The sequence below is a fragment of the Gymnogyps californianus genome, chromosome 3 (genome assembly GCF_018139145.2).
Source record: "Gymnogyps californianus isolate 813 chromosome 3, ASM1813914v2, whole genome shotgun sequence".
In the NCBI taxonomy this organism is placed as follows: domain Eukaryota; kingdom Metazoa; phylum Chordata; class Aves; order Accipitriformes; family Cathartidae; genus Gymnogyps; species Gymnogyps californianus.
The window spans coordinates 103,859,300-103,879,004 of record NC_059473.1 but is presented as its reverse complement, the minus strand read 5'-3'; the positions used below and the strand labels follow the sequence as shown (position 1 = coordinate 103,879,004).

The 19,705-nt window shown below is 34.1% G+C and overlaps 1 protein-coding gene across 1 annotated transcript in view; it reads right to left on the bottom strand.

Moving 5' to 3' along the window:
- Nucleotides 1–19,705, bottom strand: part of CSMD1 (CUB and Sushi multiple domains 1) — a 1,238,313-nt gene that overhangs the window by 138,838 nt on the left and 1,079,770 nt on the right. Inside the window, 1 exon segment of the mRNA XM_050893357.1 lies at nt 6,357–6,545. Coding sequence (XP_050749314.1) covers nt 6,357–6,545 — 189 coding nt within the window.

Here is a 19,705-nt window from a genome sequence, read left to right as displayed (position 1 = left end):
TCCAACTATCAGCGACCTTATAGCCATTTGTTTTCCTTATTGCAAAAACATTTATATGTCATAATAACTCTTTCAGCAGTGCTAGACTGAGCTTTAATGTACAGAAAAGAATTTTCGACAAAGCAAGTAGCGTGCTACCTGAAAGACTGAGAAAACTCTGCATGCTCAGTCAGAACACTAAGGAACCTGCTTGTTAGTCAGAAATCATAGCTATAAATGTACACGACTGCACACACAATGGAGATGCATGCATTCAGGCCTCAGCTGTTTGGAGCTGTGCAATGTAGATGCCTGCGGGTAGGCTTGGAAGGTAGGATTCACATGCAAAGAAACCAGGACAAATATACATTCTGAATTACAGACATGTTACTAACAGAGAACAGAGGAATGACTTCTTTGAGTTAGGAAATGAAGATAAAACTACTGAATTAAAACTATCTGGACAGGGCGACAGAGAAAAGAAAGAATGACTTTATCTTCATGTCATTACAAACTAGATATTATTTTCTCTTCCTGCATGTTAATTCAAACAGAACAAATATTTGTCTACTCTCACTTCATCTAAGAAAACATCGAAAATGCTAATTTGTACTATAAAAATCTAAACTACTCCTAATATAGACCTCATGTGTGTTCAATATTCTTTTAGGAAACTGTTTCTCTAGGGAGTAAAAAGGAATAAGAAATAAAAAAGATACAAGGCTGCTATGCCCTTTGGTGCTGCATCTATATCACTACTCAGGAATATTATATATTATTCTGAAGTCCTTTTACAACTCCAAAGATGTCTTCATTTTGTGTTAGATCAGGAAAAAACTCTCTCAATACTGAATAGCTGTTTTTAATCACCATCAAACTAGAGGAAACCCAGTGATGTTCTCACATGTAAAGCGAAAGCATTTAATCAGGCATTTAATCTCTTTTAGGGTTAAAAAATACATCTGAATATAAAGCAATTTTATTTTTTCTATATGATTTAATTGTCATGGAAGGTAATCCAACAAATTTATATGATATTTTTAAAAAGTCCTAGATATAGAATACTTATTTGTGTTTTCCTTTAAGACCTCTGATTGCTAACTGAAACTAGTATTACAAAGTGTACCAGTTTATTACTTGAATCCATTTCTCTTTAATCACATTTTCATCAGAAGAGATATATTCAAATCCTGCCCACAGTTTAACTGAATACTGTTTTTAATCAGAAAAAATATATCATTGAACATAAGAGAGATATAGAATAATTTTTTCTGAAATTTTCATAAAACTATGCAAAATAGCCTCATTCCTCAAAAAACTGAAAATCAAGCTGATAAGCTCATGTAGTTTTATAAACATGTATCAATAATGTGTCATATAGTAAAAACATCTGATATACTTAAAATTCCTTTTTGCAACTTCTACCCAGTCTCATGTTCCTATTTATCCTATCTATATAGATGTCACTCTATATACACTTAAAATAATTGGAAGTGTCGTTTTGTGTTTGTTATGCCTTTAAGATGTATCATATACAGATTGCTGCTAAACTAATTGAATGTTAACTTTTTTCAGTTGAAATCTCTTAGTTGTATAATATATAGGTCTACATTCTATCACAACACTGCTATTCCTTTGTAATTAATATTTTAAAATTATTAAAATAAATGATTAAACCATTAATGAGGATTTTTTAAGGCATTCTTTCTTTAGCTGACAACTTTCATTCAAAGCTTAATTAGTGAGAAAAGAGGGACAATAAGTCACTGCAGATACATCACCACAAAACTGCTGTGGAAGAAATCAAAATCAGGCTAAGGCATCTGACTCAAAAAACTTCACCTAGGATTAGGAAGAAAGGAAGAAAGAAAGAAAGGAAGAGGTGTATGATCTGTATGAAAACAAAAACTGTTGAACTTTGAAATTAGGTGCCTAGGTTTCTAAAGGTCTCTAAAACCACTTAGTGTTAAAGATTCTGCTTGGCAGCTCCTGAACATAAAATTTCACAGGCTTTGGAAGGGTCCTGCTGAAGTATTAATGCTGAAGTGCTGTAGTGCTAGCTAACAAAGACACTCGCCGTAGCTTCTTGTGTTGCTTTCATTCAGGAAAAGAAATTAACTTCTCTGGGTGTTCCAAAACCAGAGAAATCCCACATAGCATTTATTTGATTAGGAAAAGGTGAAGCAGCTTATTAAACATGAAGGAAAGCCTTTAATTTCATGACATAAAAAACCAGAGAGCTTTATTACAGGCCAGGATAACAAAATAGAATGACTTGTGATATTGATTCCATTTCTTATCAAGTGAGGAGGCTAGAAGATTATTTCTCAAAGGTGAATGACAAAGTGGTTACCTTTCTTATCCATCCTCTCAGTTTAACTTTAATTTATACACTTTATTCTTCTCATTTCTGATTTATTACTACAAAAAGGATCCCAAAAATAGGTGCTGTAGAAGACCAAGTTAAATGCTCCATGTTTATCTTGCTAAGATATCAGTAGGATTATCCCAAATGCCAACAGTTAACTAATAAAAAATAGTAATAAAAAGAATGAAATATAGCTAGAAAAATCTCTAATACTAACACTACAACACTCAATGAACCAATACAAAATACAGCGAGCGTGAAAATAATTTTCAAAGAGAACAGAGATTGTAGCTTGTCTAGAAATCTAAGAATCTAGATTTCTAAGAACAAAACAATGTGTTTTCCCACTGATAAACATTTCAAATTGCATCTCAGAAATTGTTTGTTAAAGTTCATTTAAATTAGTAAACTAAAAGGATATAGGGAGAATATGGATTTGGTATCTTAAATGTCTTTTTCTAGGAGTGCAAAAAGTGTAGGTCAACCCTAATGAGAAGAGAGAAAAAACATATATTGTCTTATGTTTTTATGTCCTTTAAAGTATTTTCTTTCTCTATTCTTATGCAAGATAATAGCACATTGTAGCTGGCCAGCAGAAGATATCATAATGAGTTTTAAAAACCTGTATCATCAGGCAGTAAGATTAGGACTAAATATGCTAATATTATCATTTAGTAGAGTAAGTCATATTCATATTTGTTATATAAAGACTGCACAGAAGTTATTTTATCAAGCAATTATTCTGTATCTTCCATATGCTCCTCAGATTTACCACCCCCCCCATTTTTGGAAAGTGGCACCATTATTTCTGGACAAGATAGTCCCTATGCTTACTTGATATTCTGCTTGTAACTCTGTTCTTTTCACTCTAGCATCGTATTGTATATGGAACATATGTTAATAATATTCTATCATCATCCTTTACACTTTTATATTACTCTTTAAAGGATATTGCAAAACTTTACCATTTGTTTAACGTGAGGAAAAATATTTCATATTTGTTTATAGTGCAGTTTTATCATGAATAACCTTGTGTTTTCTTTCAAAACATTGATAAAGTTGAATCCATAACCCAATCGCCTTTGAATAAAAATATCTTCTTTAAATAGCCCTTCCTCATCCTTGATTTTTTTTAGAACTCAAAATTAATTACTTATTAATTCATGTAATACATGGAAAAATATTTTGTGAAGTGCTATAGTTTTTAATTAAAATGTCACATGGAGCTACAGATCACAGTCAATGTAAGGTCTTATGTATCTAAAATAAGACTTGTAAAACATTTAAGTGCAAAATTGAAATCTCCAATCCTCCCATTCATTTACCATCTAATTCAGGAGGCACTTAAAGACAGCATTCTTGGGGGAAAAAAAAGCATATAACTGGAGTACTTAAGCCCATGTTTTAGGCTGAATGAATTCTCTAAAATAAGTACAGAAGTTGGCTATAATAGTCAACAGAAAGAGATAGGTGGCCTTAATAGAATCTTTCAGAGCAAGATTAGACACATAACTTAAAGGGAATGTTACAGACTCTTTTAGTTAAAAGATATAGGAGATGATGGTTCACATCTTTAATCTACATACGCCAGTGGTAAAAGGGTCAGAAAAAAAAAAAACCTTTAAAAAAAGAAAAAAAAAATCATTATGAGTTATAACCAATCACTTTGATGAAGATGTGATGCATTATCACATTGTATGTCTTTAAGGAAAGCATTAGTCCTACTTTCACAAAGAACTACATTTTCTCATGCCTCTCCACTCTTTTTCCTTTGGGAAGTATAGTTTTATAAGAGATGCCTATATTGCCTATTGCAGTGTGGACCAATGGAGTTGCATAAGGCTCAGAAGGTGTTTCACAACACAATTCCAACTATAGTCTGCTAAAATAATATAATTATTTAATAATTATATTCATTGGTTATGTTGCTATTTCGTTTTTTTTACATATTCTTCTCCCTAGAAGAGAAATTAATAGTCAAAAATAGACTTTAAATTATTTGCATGCATTCCTTCTTACTTAAATTGAAACATATATTTTTGCAAAATGTGTAAACTACCTCCCAGCTGTACTGATGCACAGATTAAAAAACAAGAAAAAATGGAAGACATGGGAACAGCAGCCACATCTTGATAGCCATTTAACAGTAAATGTACCCATTGATTGTACAGAATTTACACATTCTCTCGTATGCTAGAAATTTTCTAATGCCATTCAGTACTGGAAACATCATTTTAGTACTTTTACTTCTATACTGTCATAAACGCAAAACAGCGTAAGTGCCTGGCAATAAAACCATGTTCTTTAATTTGAAAATAAAACAAAACTCAATACTCTCATTTGTTTAAAAATGTACTACTTCCTAACTGAACTGCTGGAGTCAGGGGGCATGGCCTTTCTCATTCCCAGTGCCAAATGTTCTGTCCAGACTTTGTCTTTTTCCTTTGGCCAGCAGGGCACGTTTATGTCTTACTCCTGGAGCCTGTCAGACTTCTATAATGTCTATGCAATAATGTGATAAAATACAGTTTAAATTAAAATGAAAAAAGAGTTAATAATTCTTAGTTTAATAATTCCAATAAGACAAATAATATTTTTAAAAATACCAAGAATTGGGGTTTTGTAATTGGTTTTATGTTTTAACAAGTCTCAAATGCACAAAGATTTGTATCTGTGAAAACTTTCATCCAGAAAAATAATTTTAAACTTTATTTCTCCCTTGTAAACCCTTTGCATTCCAAGAAATATGTAATACTTTCAACCTCCTCTATATATTTACTTTACTAGATTTCTGAGCAATTTATGGTAATTTGAATTAACTATTATGGAACTAGAACTTAAATTTTATGGATTCTTGTAACATTGGATTTAAATGACAACAGAAGGAAATCAGACAAGTGTCCCTTCCCACGTACATGTACAAAATATATGTTCATGCTGCAGAGCAATATAGTTAAGCTGTTAGGAGAATACCTGTCTCAGAAATAATATGAAAATAATTTGAAATTATTATTCACAGTACTAAAATCGTCATTTGGGAAGCAAAGAATTGCAGTGCTGAAGCAAACCTTTAGTCCATCTAGTGTAGTTTTTGCTTCTGACAATATTCAACCCTTGATGTCTAATAAGAACGCACAGAAGAATCCAACGTAGAAAACACTATGTTAACCTGTCCCACTGGAAAATTTCATTCTAGCTTCTAGCAGTCTGTCCTGAAGCAGAATGACTGACCCTTCTTTCACAGTTTTTTCATGGCTTATAACTGTAGCTCAGTTAAATCTTTCTTGAATTCCTCGCAGCCTTTTCTGGTTTGACTAACCTAAAAGCTATTGGGTGTTTTGTGTAGACAAGCATCTGTCTCATCTTTCAAGATCAGTGTCAAATATACTGAACATACATTCTGCAGTGAAAACCTGTAGCACCATGAGCCTCTTATTATGACGGAAATAATTTATTTCAATCTATTTTATATCTTCTTAGCTGGTTGATTATCTATAACACCACTTCAGTTCTACACAATGACTACCTAGTTTTGTCATAATGTCCTATATGAGACTTTGTCAAAGCCTCTAAAGGTCTAAAGGAATGTCAGAAATGTTGGGTTTGCACTTGTATTTTTAGATGAAAGTCCAAGTAAAAGCTTTACAATGGAAAATTTTATGTGTTACATTGTACACTGCCCCTCTTGCCCCCAAATCAGAAAAAAGAAGGAAAAAAAAGTAAATCACATGGAGTTTAAGATAATTTCTGGCAGTATCATGAGTTCTCATAAGCAATACAACTGACAGATATTAATAGGAACAATAAATCACTGCTGAGGAACATGATTCATAAATTATTTATGTTTTATAAAAGCACATACTATTCTGACTTCAGCTGCTTACACTACAGATTAGGATAAAGGTGCAGTTCTTCAGCAAAAGCTGCATTACATACACACACACAAACAAGTAAACAAAAATCAGAAAGCATTGTGAGTTCTGAAGCAAAGGTACTACCAGAATGTTACCTTCGCATCTGGGGAAATGATAGTTCCAATTTCTGTTGATTCCATGTTGGCATGTGAGAACAGGCTGACCTCTCAAAACATATCCAGGATAGCATTCAAATGATACTGACTGACCCACACTGTAATCTGAGTTGACTATATATCCATTCAAAAAAGGAGGAGGATCAGGGCAGTTCTGTAACTCGTAAGCTGGAAGAGAACAGAAGTACTTTTTATTGCTTAGTTAGCTCTCAACACAGGAAGTAAACATTAATATAAATTCTGTAACGCATTCCATAATAGGCAAACGCTGGAATGCCAAACTCTACTAACAGAGTGATCAACACATAACAAGAAATAAATCATCTATTGGGACCATCCAGATCTTGATAAAGGAAAGAAAAAATTAGCTCTAGAGACAAAGCATAGGAAAGATCAAAATCTGGAATAGAATGAATTGCCATCTACATCAGAAATTTAGAGAGGACAGTCAAAGAAACATTGGGTGCAGGGCATGAAGATGGAATATTGTGGTTTAGTAGTTCATGTTGAAGCTTCGGATTAGAATATTACATAAATTATGTGTTTATTTTTAAATCAATTTCTAGGTTCAGACCTAGTGCCTAAGATCTGAGTTATAATAGGATAACATTTTTTTAATCAAGATACACAGAATTAATTTACTTAATAAATAAGATGGATACACTTAGTAAGTATGTCACTAAGTGACATAATTTCATGAGTATGTCAAATATTTTCATAAACTTTATATACACTCAGTTTTAATTTAATATGTTAAGTCTGAAATGAAAACAGTCTTGCTCTGAATGCAGCAACATTGAATCCAAAAGCTGCACACAGTAATACTAATAATTTAATTGACCAAATTTAATAGGTGGTCACTTTTCTGCTCAGATTCTCACAATTAAAAATTATCACAGAATTTTTCAAATATCTTTTTCCTATCCCGATATACAAGAAACAATGCAATTAATTCCAAGTAAGAAATAGTAAAATTATTTAGGAAAAGAAATTTGTCCATGATGCCTGAAATTAAACTATATTTATTAAAAACTCACATCTATTGAATGACCATGTTCACAGTGCAATTTCCCAAATTTGAAAATACTTTTTTTTTTATTAATATGCAAGCACACTTATACAATTAATGGTGGCATAAGAACTTGAGACAACTTTTTTTCTAATAACATTCATATACTGTTCTATGTGTCATCTACTAGGAATGGATGTAACTGCAGCACAACAAAAAATGGAGTTTTGCAGCACTATGAGCACTATGTAGCAAAACAAACATTTCAAGTTGAGGATAAGCATATATATTACTATGGCGGTTTCCATTTATTTGACTGGCAATATTCCAGTTTGTTCATTATCTAGATCAATTAAATTGTACAATGACTTCAACAATAGATCAGCACACAACTAATCACAGCAATTGTGTAAATGTGTTTTCACATTTAAACACTATAGTAAGTATTCTGGTAAGGTATAACAAAGTTATTCATTCATTAAAATTTTATGAAAGACAAGATTTTCACAATCCATTGCATTTTTTAATATATATTAAACTATGCAAAAAAAATCACCTGACCAAAAAAAAATGAAAAGAATTAATGAAAGGCTATAAAGTCACAAAGCACCAGAAAGATCTAGAAAAGTGACAGAAGTCTATCGAGGAAAAAGTTCCTTCTAGATACATCTCCATATAAAAAATTGCATTAATGATTCATCACATTTAATGTTGGGTTTTGTGTTTTCAAAGACCTCAAAATATTATTCAATTAAACATATTTAATTCATACAAAACAGTGTGATGAAAATTCAGAGGGATGTTTCATTAATAACACTTACTGAAATATAATTTAAAACTACATGTTTCCATATTGAAGGTATATTTCCTTTGAATATTTAAATGATAAATTGTTCCACAGGAAGAAAAAAAGAAAAATAGTTTTATAAAAATGTTATGCAGAATCATTCACAAGCAACTTCACATAGATGAGATAGCAAGTAATGCTGTTTAAGAAATAATTATTGAGATGAATGCCCTGCTTTCTCTGAGCATTCCATTTACAGTTATGAAATACTTCTGTTAGAAGGTAAGAAAGTTCAAATAAGATCAGTAATACCAGTGTGCTTTGTATTAACATGTGCCATTAAGTCCAAGCTCTAAAAATACAGTAAGAGAGATGAAGAACATATTCTAGAACAAAGTATTTTGTTATTTTTTCAAAGCTAATCATTACAATATGGACCTGCTCATCCTAGAAGTATATACTTATTATTATCAATTAGATTATTTAAACAAGCCATTTCAGCAAGATTAAGCTAAATATATAACTTAGGTGTGCTTAAGTGCTTACTTAAAGTGAAGTTTGTGCTTAATTGCTTCACTGAAGTACAGCTACTGTCATGAGTTTTTTTTAGTCATTGCTGATTACAGTCATGCTATGAAATAAATAGAAGATTTATTTTGAGAAAGCCGCCTTCTTTTCCCTAATTCATTCAGTGAATCCAGAATCCAGTGTTTGTAACATTACAAAGCTGGAAGAGATGTGGAGGTACCAGAAATATTCCAAAATCCTCTAATAAATGAGACTCCCCTTCCCCCAAATAACAAAAAATTAAGAAAAGAAAATGAAAACTTAACAATCAGAATTAATTGCTACTGGAAAGGAAATACAAAAAGCTTTATTCTACCTTAATTATGGTTCATTAAAATTTTGTGCTAAATCTAGTAATGACTCATTAATTTTTGATGCTATTATTACTCCTGCTATCATTAGTTGTATAGTACTACTACAGATAATATCATTATTATCAGCATCTTTATACAAAATAGAGTACTGGAAAGATTATTTCAGAGTACAGGACATATTAAGACTAATATATTAAATTATATAAAAAGCCACTTAGCAAAATATATTAAAAATACAATAGAAGATTATTCTGGAGGGTCAGAGTATCTCACAGATTTATTTGACAAGATGCAGCACTACATTGCCCAATAGTTACAATGACAGTGTTTTGGAACAAGAACAATAAGTATTAGAGCTTTTAAACTTCGATTTAAAAACAACCTTTTCAGGAGATGAATACACATGAAAAATATCCTTCCTTATTGGTTAATTTGTTGCAATACAGTATTCATAGGTTACCTTTTAAACGTACTTAATATGGTCTCAGAATTTTAAGTTAGTCTTAAAAATTCATTTCCGAAAAAATCTTATCTCACTGATCTACAGGAGAAGAAAACACAGGAACAGCTCAGGTGAAAGAGGAAATCCTGAAAGAACATCAACATCTCTCCGTCCTTCTAATTTGCACAACATCCCTTAAAATCCCTTGGATTGTTAATGGAAAAAATAAAGCCTGCCTTTTAAAATTCTAGTTAGTGTTTATTGAGAGATGCGTATGCTTTTTTCCTGTTGTAGGTAAGGTAAACAAAACACACACAGAAACTTTTGGGGTTTGTTCTGGTATTTGTTTTAGTAAGAATAGAACCTCTGTCTACAGCAGATTACCATAAATTTGAAGGTCAGTCAGTCAGGTGTGAAAGGACTTGTACATGAGCAGAGCATAGTTGGGTTTTTTTTTTAAAAAAAAAAAAGGTGTAAAATGTGAAGATACTCTCTGCATGTGACTTCTGGTATAAATCCTATAGATGACTCATAAATTATTGGAGTAACTATAAGTCAGGTGATCCATCTGACTATGATATGATTTACAGGTCACTCAGGGAATACATTTTATAGTTTTAATATAAATTTGAATTATATTCTCTGTTCTTTTGATATATGCAACAACTATACCTGATTTAACAGAGCAATTCATTATTCAGTCATCACTATCAAATATTACCCACAAATCCTGATGTCATACCTCACAACAGAAAGCTTTTTTTATGAGTGTCATGCCCAAAGACTTGTTCGGTATTGAGCTTTAAAAAATGATATACCATTTCACAGCAGAAAAAACTCTAGTGAAAGCCTGAAATGAAGCCCAAAGTAAAGGAAATCTGAGAAAAAGATTTAATTCCAATGCTGGCAGCAGTCAAATACTTGAATTTTAAAATGATCTCATATTGACATTTGGCACTTCTTTCTGCAGTATATTTTCCACTGGTAAGAAAAGAGTGTAAATCACAAAAGAAATATAATTGATCCTCTGCTATCCTGTTTTTATGATTCAAATGTATTTTCCTTCTCACATTAACACTAGGGTGACTTATTGCCTTTGCAAGTGCCACATACATCTATGACACTTCAACATGGAAATAATTACTTTACAGAAAAATTGTATTAGCAGAGAGTTGAGCATGCAAACACTCAAATGGTAGGAAAGCTCACAATTAAGGCTACTTAAAACTTTCATTTAGTCTTATTGTACATTCCTCCAGTATCATGCTGTGTATAACTACAGACTCTAGAACAAAATCCACTTCTCAGACTAGACTAGACTAGATTAGCATGGGTTGGGTTGGGTTGGAAGGGACCTTTAAAGATCATCTAGTTCCAACCCCCCTGCCATGGATACGAACATATTTCACCAGATCAGGTTGCTAAAAGCCCTGTCCAACCTGACTTTGAACACCTCCAGGGATGGAGCATCAACAACTTCGCTGGGCACCCTGTTCCAGTACCTCACCACCCTCATCTTAAAATATTTCTTCCTTATGTCCAATCTAAATCTACCCTCTTTCGGTTTAAAACTGTTGCCCTTTGTCTTGTCACTAAAGGCCATGGTAAAAAGTCTCTCTCCATCTTTCTTACAAGACCCTTTCAACTATTGAAAGGCCACAATAAGAACTCCCTGGAACCTTCTCTTCTCCAGACTGAACAACCCCAACTCTCTCAGCCTTTCTTCAAAGGTGATGTGTTCCATCCCTCTGATTATTTTTGTAGCCCTCCTCCAGACCCGCTCTAACAGGTCCATGTCTTTCTTGTGCTGGGAGCGCCAGAGCTGGACGCAGTACTCCAGGTGGGGTGTCATGAGAGCGAAGTAGAGAGGGAGAATCACCTCCCCCAACCTGCTGGCCACGCTTCTTTTTATGGAAGCCCAGGATATGATTTGCTGCAGCCCAGGATAGGACTGGCAATCTGGAACCTCAGTTTATTGCCTTAGGCACCAAAGAACATAATTTTTCCAGATGCAATGACTCAGGATTAGAGTCACGAAACATGGTTTAATTTTGTCATGAGTTAGAAAATCATTTGCTATGAGCCCCTCAAAAGACCTTATTTTATTTCTATTACTACTTCCCCCTTAGGACATCATCTGAAACTATTTATTTTAGAAATATAGTAGTTTTTCAACAATCCCTTTTTCCTTCTATGATTCCTGTGACTCAGAAGCTCCATCATAATTGTCCTTTTGCTAGATAAAGGTCATCAGATTTAACATGTTCAAATCATGTTGTGTACGTGCATGAGTGTGCTTGTGGAAGAAAGGGAGTGCAATTAGAACTTTTTTCTGTGTTTTCTGGAACATGTTGCTCTCCAAATACAACAGGGTAAGATTCTTAGCTCATATTCAGCTTTACACTGAAATTCAGAACAGAGTGAAAATGCTCTTAGAGTTCCAGTTATAGGAACGAGGATTCCCCCAGTAAAAATAACACAAATACAACATTTTATCTGCTTCCCTTAAAGAAGCCCTAGCCCTAAAGGGAAAACTATGCGGAAAAAAGATGTTCCAGAAATATTAAAAGGCTGAGGTAACAGTCATAATATAGCCACGGATTAAAAAACACAAATATGTCTTAACAATCATTAGACTAACCGTATTCTTCTGTGTACTGAATTCTGTTATGAATCTCTCAGAGGCCATAAAAGCTGTTTATTTTTTCTGACCTAGCATACATCTTGAGTCATTCCAGCTATATGCAGAGTATCCCAAGCCTGTAATTAGCTAACTTGGCTTGCCAATCAAACTTCTGTGACTGTTCTTCCCCTCAGACCTAGTGTGCATAGGCTGTTTACATCTCAGATACCGAGATTTGACAGATGTGAGGATCTCAGAAATTCAAGACTGCCAGTCAAATGCAATTTAGAAATGTTCTTCTTAGTATTTCTGGTTGCTTCCTGTCTTTGCTGCTTTTCATAGGTGGCAAAATCACAGCAATGATAACAGAGACACCCTTTCTCAATGCTTGTTTTTTGAATTAAACAGTACAATATTTATTTCAACAATAGAAGAAGTGCAATTAAACTTAAATGTTGCTATTTTAAAAATCAGGCACTTTTAAAGTCCTCTCATTATCTTACAAATAAATAAAAATAATACCCAACACACACAAATTCAGTAACTCAGTCTTGAACATAACAGAATACCCACCATTCCTTATGTAGTGCAACTGCAAAGCTGAAGTGATAACAAAACATGAAAACATCAGAGCATAAAACAACAAGGAGCTGACCGGCAATGGTACTCAGAGCTGTAACTTCCCTAGGGTTCTGCTAAAGAGACAAAGCTTTTTACTGCATTCAGAAATGCACAGTACCTAAGTGATTTAGGTTATATATTCAAATCCTGTACTGTGAGAATTCACAGGCTAGTGCTTAAGAAGCAGCACTAGCTCCTTGCAAGCATGGGAAGCAAATATTTTACTGTCCTCAGTGTGCATACACTTTTCTTCATCCCCAAAATAATGTGCTCAGAGTACAATCCCAGGCTATATTAAGCTTCAATCCCATAAGTATTTCTCTGTCTTCAGAAAGTCAGTAGAAAAAATGAGAAACAGCATTATTAATACTATCATTCACTATACAATATTGATATTCTTTGCTTTCCCCTGAGATGAGGGGTTATCAAAAAGCCTTATCCTTCATAAAATGCTAAGATCTGTAGAAAACTTCATTTTTTATGATGTGGAAGTTTGCTTGAATAAGCATGCCCATTAACAATCTCCCTCTATTTTTAGATTAGTATCTTTATAAAAAGGCATCTACCTTGCAAAAAACCATCTGCTACCTTAATGTCACTACTTGTTGTATTCCAGTTAGTAGAAATGGCCGTTTTTTTCACCCATGAAAAAGCAGTCCTTGAATTGAACCAAGTTTAGTATCATTCAGTAAAAGGACAAATTTAATCTTACATTCATTTTAATGTAACCTTAAGTGCATTTTTAAAAGTGAGACTAGGATTAAGCTATGCAGTCTCGTGGGCACTTCCTAATACGCAACACATTCATTAAGACAGTAGAATGGGTTTGGTGAATGTGACTACAACTGTGGACTCTTTTTGCCTACTCATCTTTTTTTAAGGGTATATCAAATTAATTTCATTATTAGAAAAGCAATGCTTTTTTATTTATAGAATTTTTTTTCCCAATTATAGTATATTAGGACATCCTAAAACAGGATCAATCAGAAGCAGTCTGAAAAAACATCTATTAAATGTATAAAGATGTCAGGTCCTCAGATCCATCTGCTTTGCTTTACAAATTCATTTCTATAGAAATGGCAAAAGTGGACAAAAGCAAAAGTACTGACAAAATTTAATTTTTTTAATATTCAGTATAAATTTGTTCTAATTCTTTTCAGAATTTAGTTTGTGTGTGCTACATCTGCTTGCACTGGTATGCACACTCCAGTTTTACATAAAACCTTTACTTAGGCCTGACAAGTATTTGTTCCCTTTTATTTAAGATGCCTATTTTAGATTCCCTGAGAGATTAAATACTTCTGAAATATGCTTCTTGGAAGTCATGTAAATTATTACTGATAGGCTTCAAAAGACTATTTTTGATATAGCAACTGGTAGGTTTATCTGGTCAGGAGGATGGATGAATTCAGTACATTGCTTTGTCAGCCGCTGAACAAAGCCTGGGTTATTTTATATATATATTACTATATATCTACATTATATCTACACAGTTTCTGTTTACCTACATCTGGACACTACATTCTTATAAGCAGACACCACAATGACTAAGCCTTTTCTGGATTACCTTACCTTATTTGCAGCATCTCCAATCCCTTGAAACACAATAAATAAGTTTTCTGTCAGAGTAAAATGCCATAGGCTTTATGCTATTTATGCACCTGACAGTGCAAGATCTCAGAGATCTGAGGTATGTCTGGACTAAAAACCAATTCTTAGCTTTCTATATATGCTATGCTTCCTTTTGCCCATAAGAAGATTTTGAATGTGATACTCATGCTAATCTCTCATATTTTATCTCCCTCCCATGTCTATATCCCATGAATAGCAGTTGGGCAAGACACTGTGTATATTAAAATGAGTTGTGACAAGGAATATTCCAACTGGGTAGTCAGCAAGCCAAACTGAATTGATATCTATGTAGTAATGCTGCATCTTTGCTCTCTATAAGGGCACTGTTTCAGGACCCTCTCATCCACATTACTAGTATTGCTTTTCAAACATTTCTAGGAACTGTGAAATTTGACTGAAATTGGCCAATGGTTTCAAAATTGCATAACAGAAGTATATCAAGAAGCATGACAGTCAGACATCACAACAGTGTAAGTCTTATCATCAAAGCAAATCAGGCTTATTTGACGTTTGACTTACTGAAAGGAAAACAAAATTTCTAACAGGGAAAAAAGGAGAAGAAAAGAGAAACATTTTGGAGTAGTGAAGAATTATTTTTTAAGTTCAGTTTCAGCAATTGCGGACTGACTAAAAGGAAGAGAGAGAAATTCAGAAGTATAATATCAAAAGAAGTAGGAAAATCCAGAGACAATCTGGAAGACAAAATAGCTAAGCATCAAGAGCAATAGGTGTGGGACTGGAAAAGAAAAGTCAGCTATCAAAAGCAACATATACTTTGTATGAAGAAAAATAAAGCAGCCATTAAAATTGCTCAATTGTAAAACACTGGCATTTTCTGACAGAGCACGTCAGAGGAATGGTGAATACACTGAAACAAAATACTTCCAGAAGTTCTTCTTAGATTATAAATATCTTAAACTAAGAGTACAATTTCCTACATGTTCTAAATGGTGCTGAGCAAGTTACTTGTGCTCAATAATATGAAGCTATAAAATATGATAATCTTAGAAAGAATTACCAAAGGAGAAATGTTAGCAATAGAAATGGCTAGTGCAGTCTGGGATCTCAGAGGTAACAGAGAGAATTTGTGCTATCTGAAGAAAAATAAACACATTCAAGATATTTCATTTTTAAAGAACAAAAGTCCAAAATCTGTTTGTAGAATGCAGAAAAGGAGGTAGATGGAATATCAGTCAATTAGAAGTTCAGTAGCGTGAGCTTAGCTGGCAGATCCTAATCACTTAAAAATCAAACATGACAGTGTTAGCAACTTTCCCCATGGGGGGGAAGTACCTTTAAAAATAATTCATTTTTTTTCCCAGCATCTTTTTATTTGAGTGGATTATGTTGTGTTTTTTTAAAGTTTTAAAACCATATATTTTTCAATATATAGACTAAAATACTGTGCTTCCTCAAAACAGTATTCAGGAATGAGTCACTCCAGAGTCTCTTTATAAGTAAGGAGTATTACATAAAAATGAACTGCGTGAGTTGCCTTTACTGCCTTTACAAATTGTTTTGCTTCTCACTCATGGGGAAAATAAAACTGGATGAATGTATATGCATTTCGTAATTCAAATCATCTATAACTACACATTTTGAGAAACAAGATAATAAATACTAGTTGCATTTTTTATTTGAAATTAGAATGACTCAAATACCAGTTAATTTAACTGTATCTCTTTCTCGGTTTTGCATTTTCTATCTACTATTATAACTATTAGACTAATACCTAAAGTAAGAAAATGCTTATCAAATTATTACTATTTTTGAGAATGTAATATTTTTTCTGGATTCTTTATATAAATATTTGCAAAATACTACAACAAGTTTCTGAATTTCCATGAACAATACTTCTTTTTGACAGTTTTCTTTTATTCTGAGAATGCCACTACACAATCTTCATCACTGAAACAATATTATAAGGCACATCTAATGAAAATTTTTAGTATTTCATAATACATTTTCTGGTTTTAGATGTATTGCTTTTCCCATATTGAAAGAATAGGATAAAATTTTACATTGTCAATGAGTTAGTCATGATAACACTTTTGTTGCCAGCTGACAAGTTGCAATTGGGAGAAGCAGAAAGAAAGCAACTTATCTAAAAAGCAAGTGATTTAAACAAGAGAGGGTTAGAGTGAACCAAAAAATATCAGTTTCTTTTGTATGGTGTCCTCTTCATCATATTCCCATTTACTTCTGACCAGATAAAATAATCCTACTGGACACAGTGGGGAAGTGAAGAATAGAAAGAAAAAGGAATTATGAGCTTAATTCATCAACCTTTTCAAAATACAGAATAAACTTCATGCATTAATATAATGGATTTCTGAATTATGAAAGCTACCATCTTAATGGCAACCCCAGACTGGACATAGATTATAAAAGATTCTTTCAGCAGTTTACCATGGATGAATAAAGGAATGGTGCCTGTAACAGGCAAAAAGATAAAAAGTGAAGTTGTAGTTTGACTGAAATAATTGACACAACTGTTAGCTTCAATAAGCCCAAGATTTCATCTGATTTTTGACCATGGATTATGGCAATCAGGTTAACTTCTGAACATACATGTAATCTTCTTAGCTACACTTGAATACCATGTGAATGATTCCCTGGGCTCAGTTTCCTATTGCTGAGCACACTAAATTGCTCTAATGGGAAAGAAAGAATATTGGCTAAATAAAATAAATAAAAAGATAGACAAATTATAGCAATACATTTTCCTGCAGTTGTAGTTCTATGAACTGTAGCACAGATTACAGAGTCGTTCTGTCTGCAGTGATGAGCAGATATTGCTTAAATATATGGAATAAATTAAAGGTAAATAAATTTGCCTGAGACAAGCTAAGTATAGAAAACCATAATATCATAGAACCATAGAATAATTTGGGCCAGAAGGGACCTTTAAAGGTCATCTAGTCCAACCCCCCTGCCATGGGCAGGGACACCTTCCACTAGACCAGGTTGCTCAGAGCCCCATCCAGCCTGGCCTTGAACACTTCCAGGGATGGGGCCTACCACCTCTCTGGGCAACCTGTTCCAGTGTTTCACTACCTCCATTGTAAAAAATTTCTTCCTTATATCTAGTCTGAATCTACCCTCTTTGAGTTTAAAACCATTACCCTTTGTCCTATCGCAACAGGCCCTACTGAAAACTCTGTCCCCATCTTTCTTATAAGCCCCCTTTGAGTATTGAAAGGCCGCAATAAGGCCTTCCTGGAGCCTTCTCTTCTCCAGCCTGAACAACCCCAACTCTCTCAGCCTGTCTTCATAGGAGAGGTGCTCCAGCCCCCTGATCATCTGTGTGGCCCTCGTCTGGACTTGCTCCAATAGGTCCACGTCCTCCCTGTGTTGGGGGCCCCAGAACTGGACACAGTACTCCAGGTGGGGTGTCATGAGAGCGGAGTAGAGGGGCAGAATCACCTCCCTCAACCTGCTGGTCACACTTCTTTTGATGCAGCCCAGGATACGATTGGCTTTCTGGGCTGCGAGCGCACATTGTCGATACAGACAGAGATACAGCTTTCTATCCTCAGTTTTATTAAAACATTGTGACTCTGGATCTGAAGAACCTCTTGTTACTTTAAAGGAAAAAATTAATTGATAACCACAGATAATTTGTGTCACATTTGATGTCACAGAAATCTTGCAGCACCAATCGTGTCACTAGGTTTAAGTACTTGGCTCTAAATGAAAACAGACCCAAGCACTGACCAATGATTGGAGGAGTCTGAAGTAGATTTATATCAACTGCATTATGTTGTGAACCAATCAAAATATATATTTTTTTTTTTTCCCCCCAGTTCTATGCCATCTTTTACTTTGATCTGGACTATCATTTCCTTAAACATCAACAAACATCACTGTCCTTGCCAAAACCATAGAATACCACGTGCAATACATATATTTTGATCCAGATACACAAGAAGAGATAAAGATACAAAAAGCTAAGTATCATGATGATTAAAAAGCAAACTGAACCTGTCTCCTTGTCCCTCTGCTGAAACTGTCATAGATCGTTAAAATATGAATGTATGCTTTCCTTTAAAGGGAACATAAAACCTTGCTGAGCAAGCTGGAACATTGTCTCTAGAAGAACGTATTTTACAGTCTACAAACAACTTAAGATTTAACTATTAATTTCATGACAGAAAATGCTGTTAGTCAGGAGTTAATCACACGTAGCTGAGCCTATAAAGACTCACCATTAAGGAAGGGCTTGTTATAGTAAGGAAAAACACACTAATTAGAACCAGGACAAAAAGCACTGGAGAATATACAGAAAACATACCACATAGCTTTGTATTTTATTTCTTTGGCATTTCTGCGATTTGCCACTTTTCTGTCTTTCCAGAAAATTCTAAAGAGTCATCTGTCCAATCACATTTACCCTTGACTGCTCAGAATAAAAATCACACTAGGTGGGTGTGATGTTGTGAGAGTATTCCCTGCTTCTAAGACTACGTGACAGAACAAAACTCCACAGGCAATAGAGAGATGTGACCTCTTTGTGGGCATGCTTTGCGACCTTTAGCCTAATTCGGGTGCTCAGAATCTTTCTCTCTATCCATTGACTCCACAGATATAATCTAACTATAAATGTACATATGTGTGCATGCAAATAAATACTGTACTGGGCCTGGCTACGATAGAGTTAGTTTTCTTTATAGCAGCTCATACGGTGCTGTGTTTGAGATTTCTGACCAAAACAACACTTATAACACACTCATGTTGGCTTTTGCTGAACAGTGCTTGCACAGCATCAAGGCCATCTCTGTTTCTCACTCTGCCCCGCCAGTGAATAGATTGGGAGTACGCAATAGGTTGGGAGGGGACACAACCAGGCAGACAACCTGAACTAACCAAAGAGATATTCCATACCATATAAAACCATGCTCAGCAATAAAAGGGAAAAGAGGGGGTTTAGGGATGTTAGCCATCTTTTGCTTGGGAACTGGCTGGGCATCGATCTGCCTGTGGGAGGTGGTGAGTGATTGCATCACTTGTTTTGTATTGTTTTCTTTTTCTCTTCTTTCCCTTATCCTTCACTTATTAAACAATGTTTTTATCTTGGCTCCCAAGCTTTCTTGCTTTTACTATTCCTTTCCTCTTCCCTCCATCCCACTGGGGGTGGAAAGGAAGTGAGTGAGCAGCTGCGTGGTGCTTTATTGCCCACTGGGATTAACCCACAACACATATATATTTATATAAACTTATAGGCTTATATAAGTATATAAGAAAACCTAACCAAGTTAGCTAAATTAAGAGCCTAGAATAAGGTGGCATGAATCTCCCTCACTGCAGTTAGATGAGAATTCAACCAGCCGTTC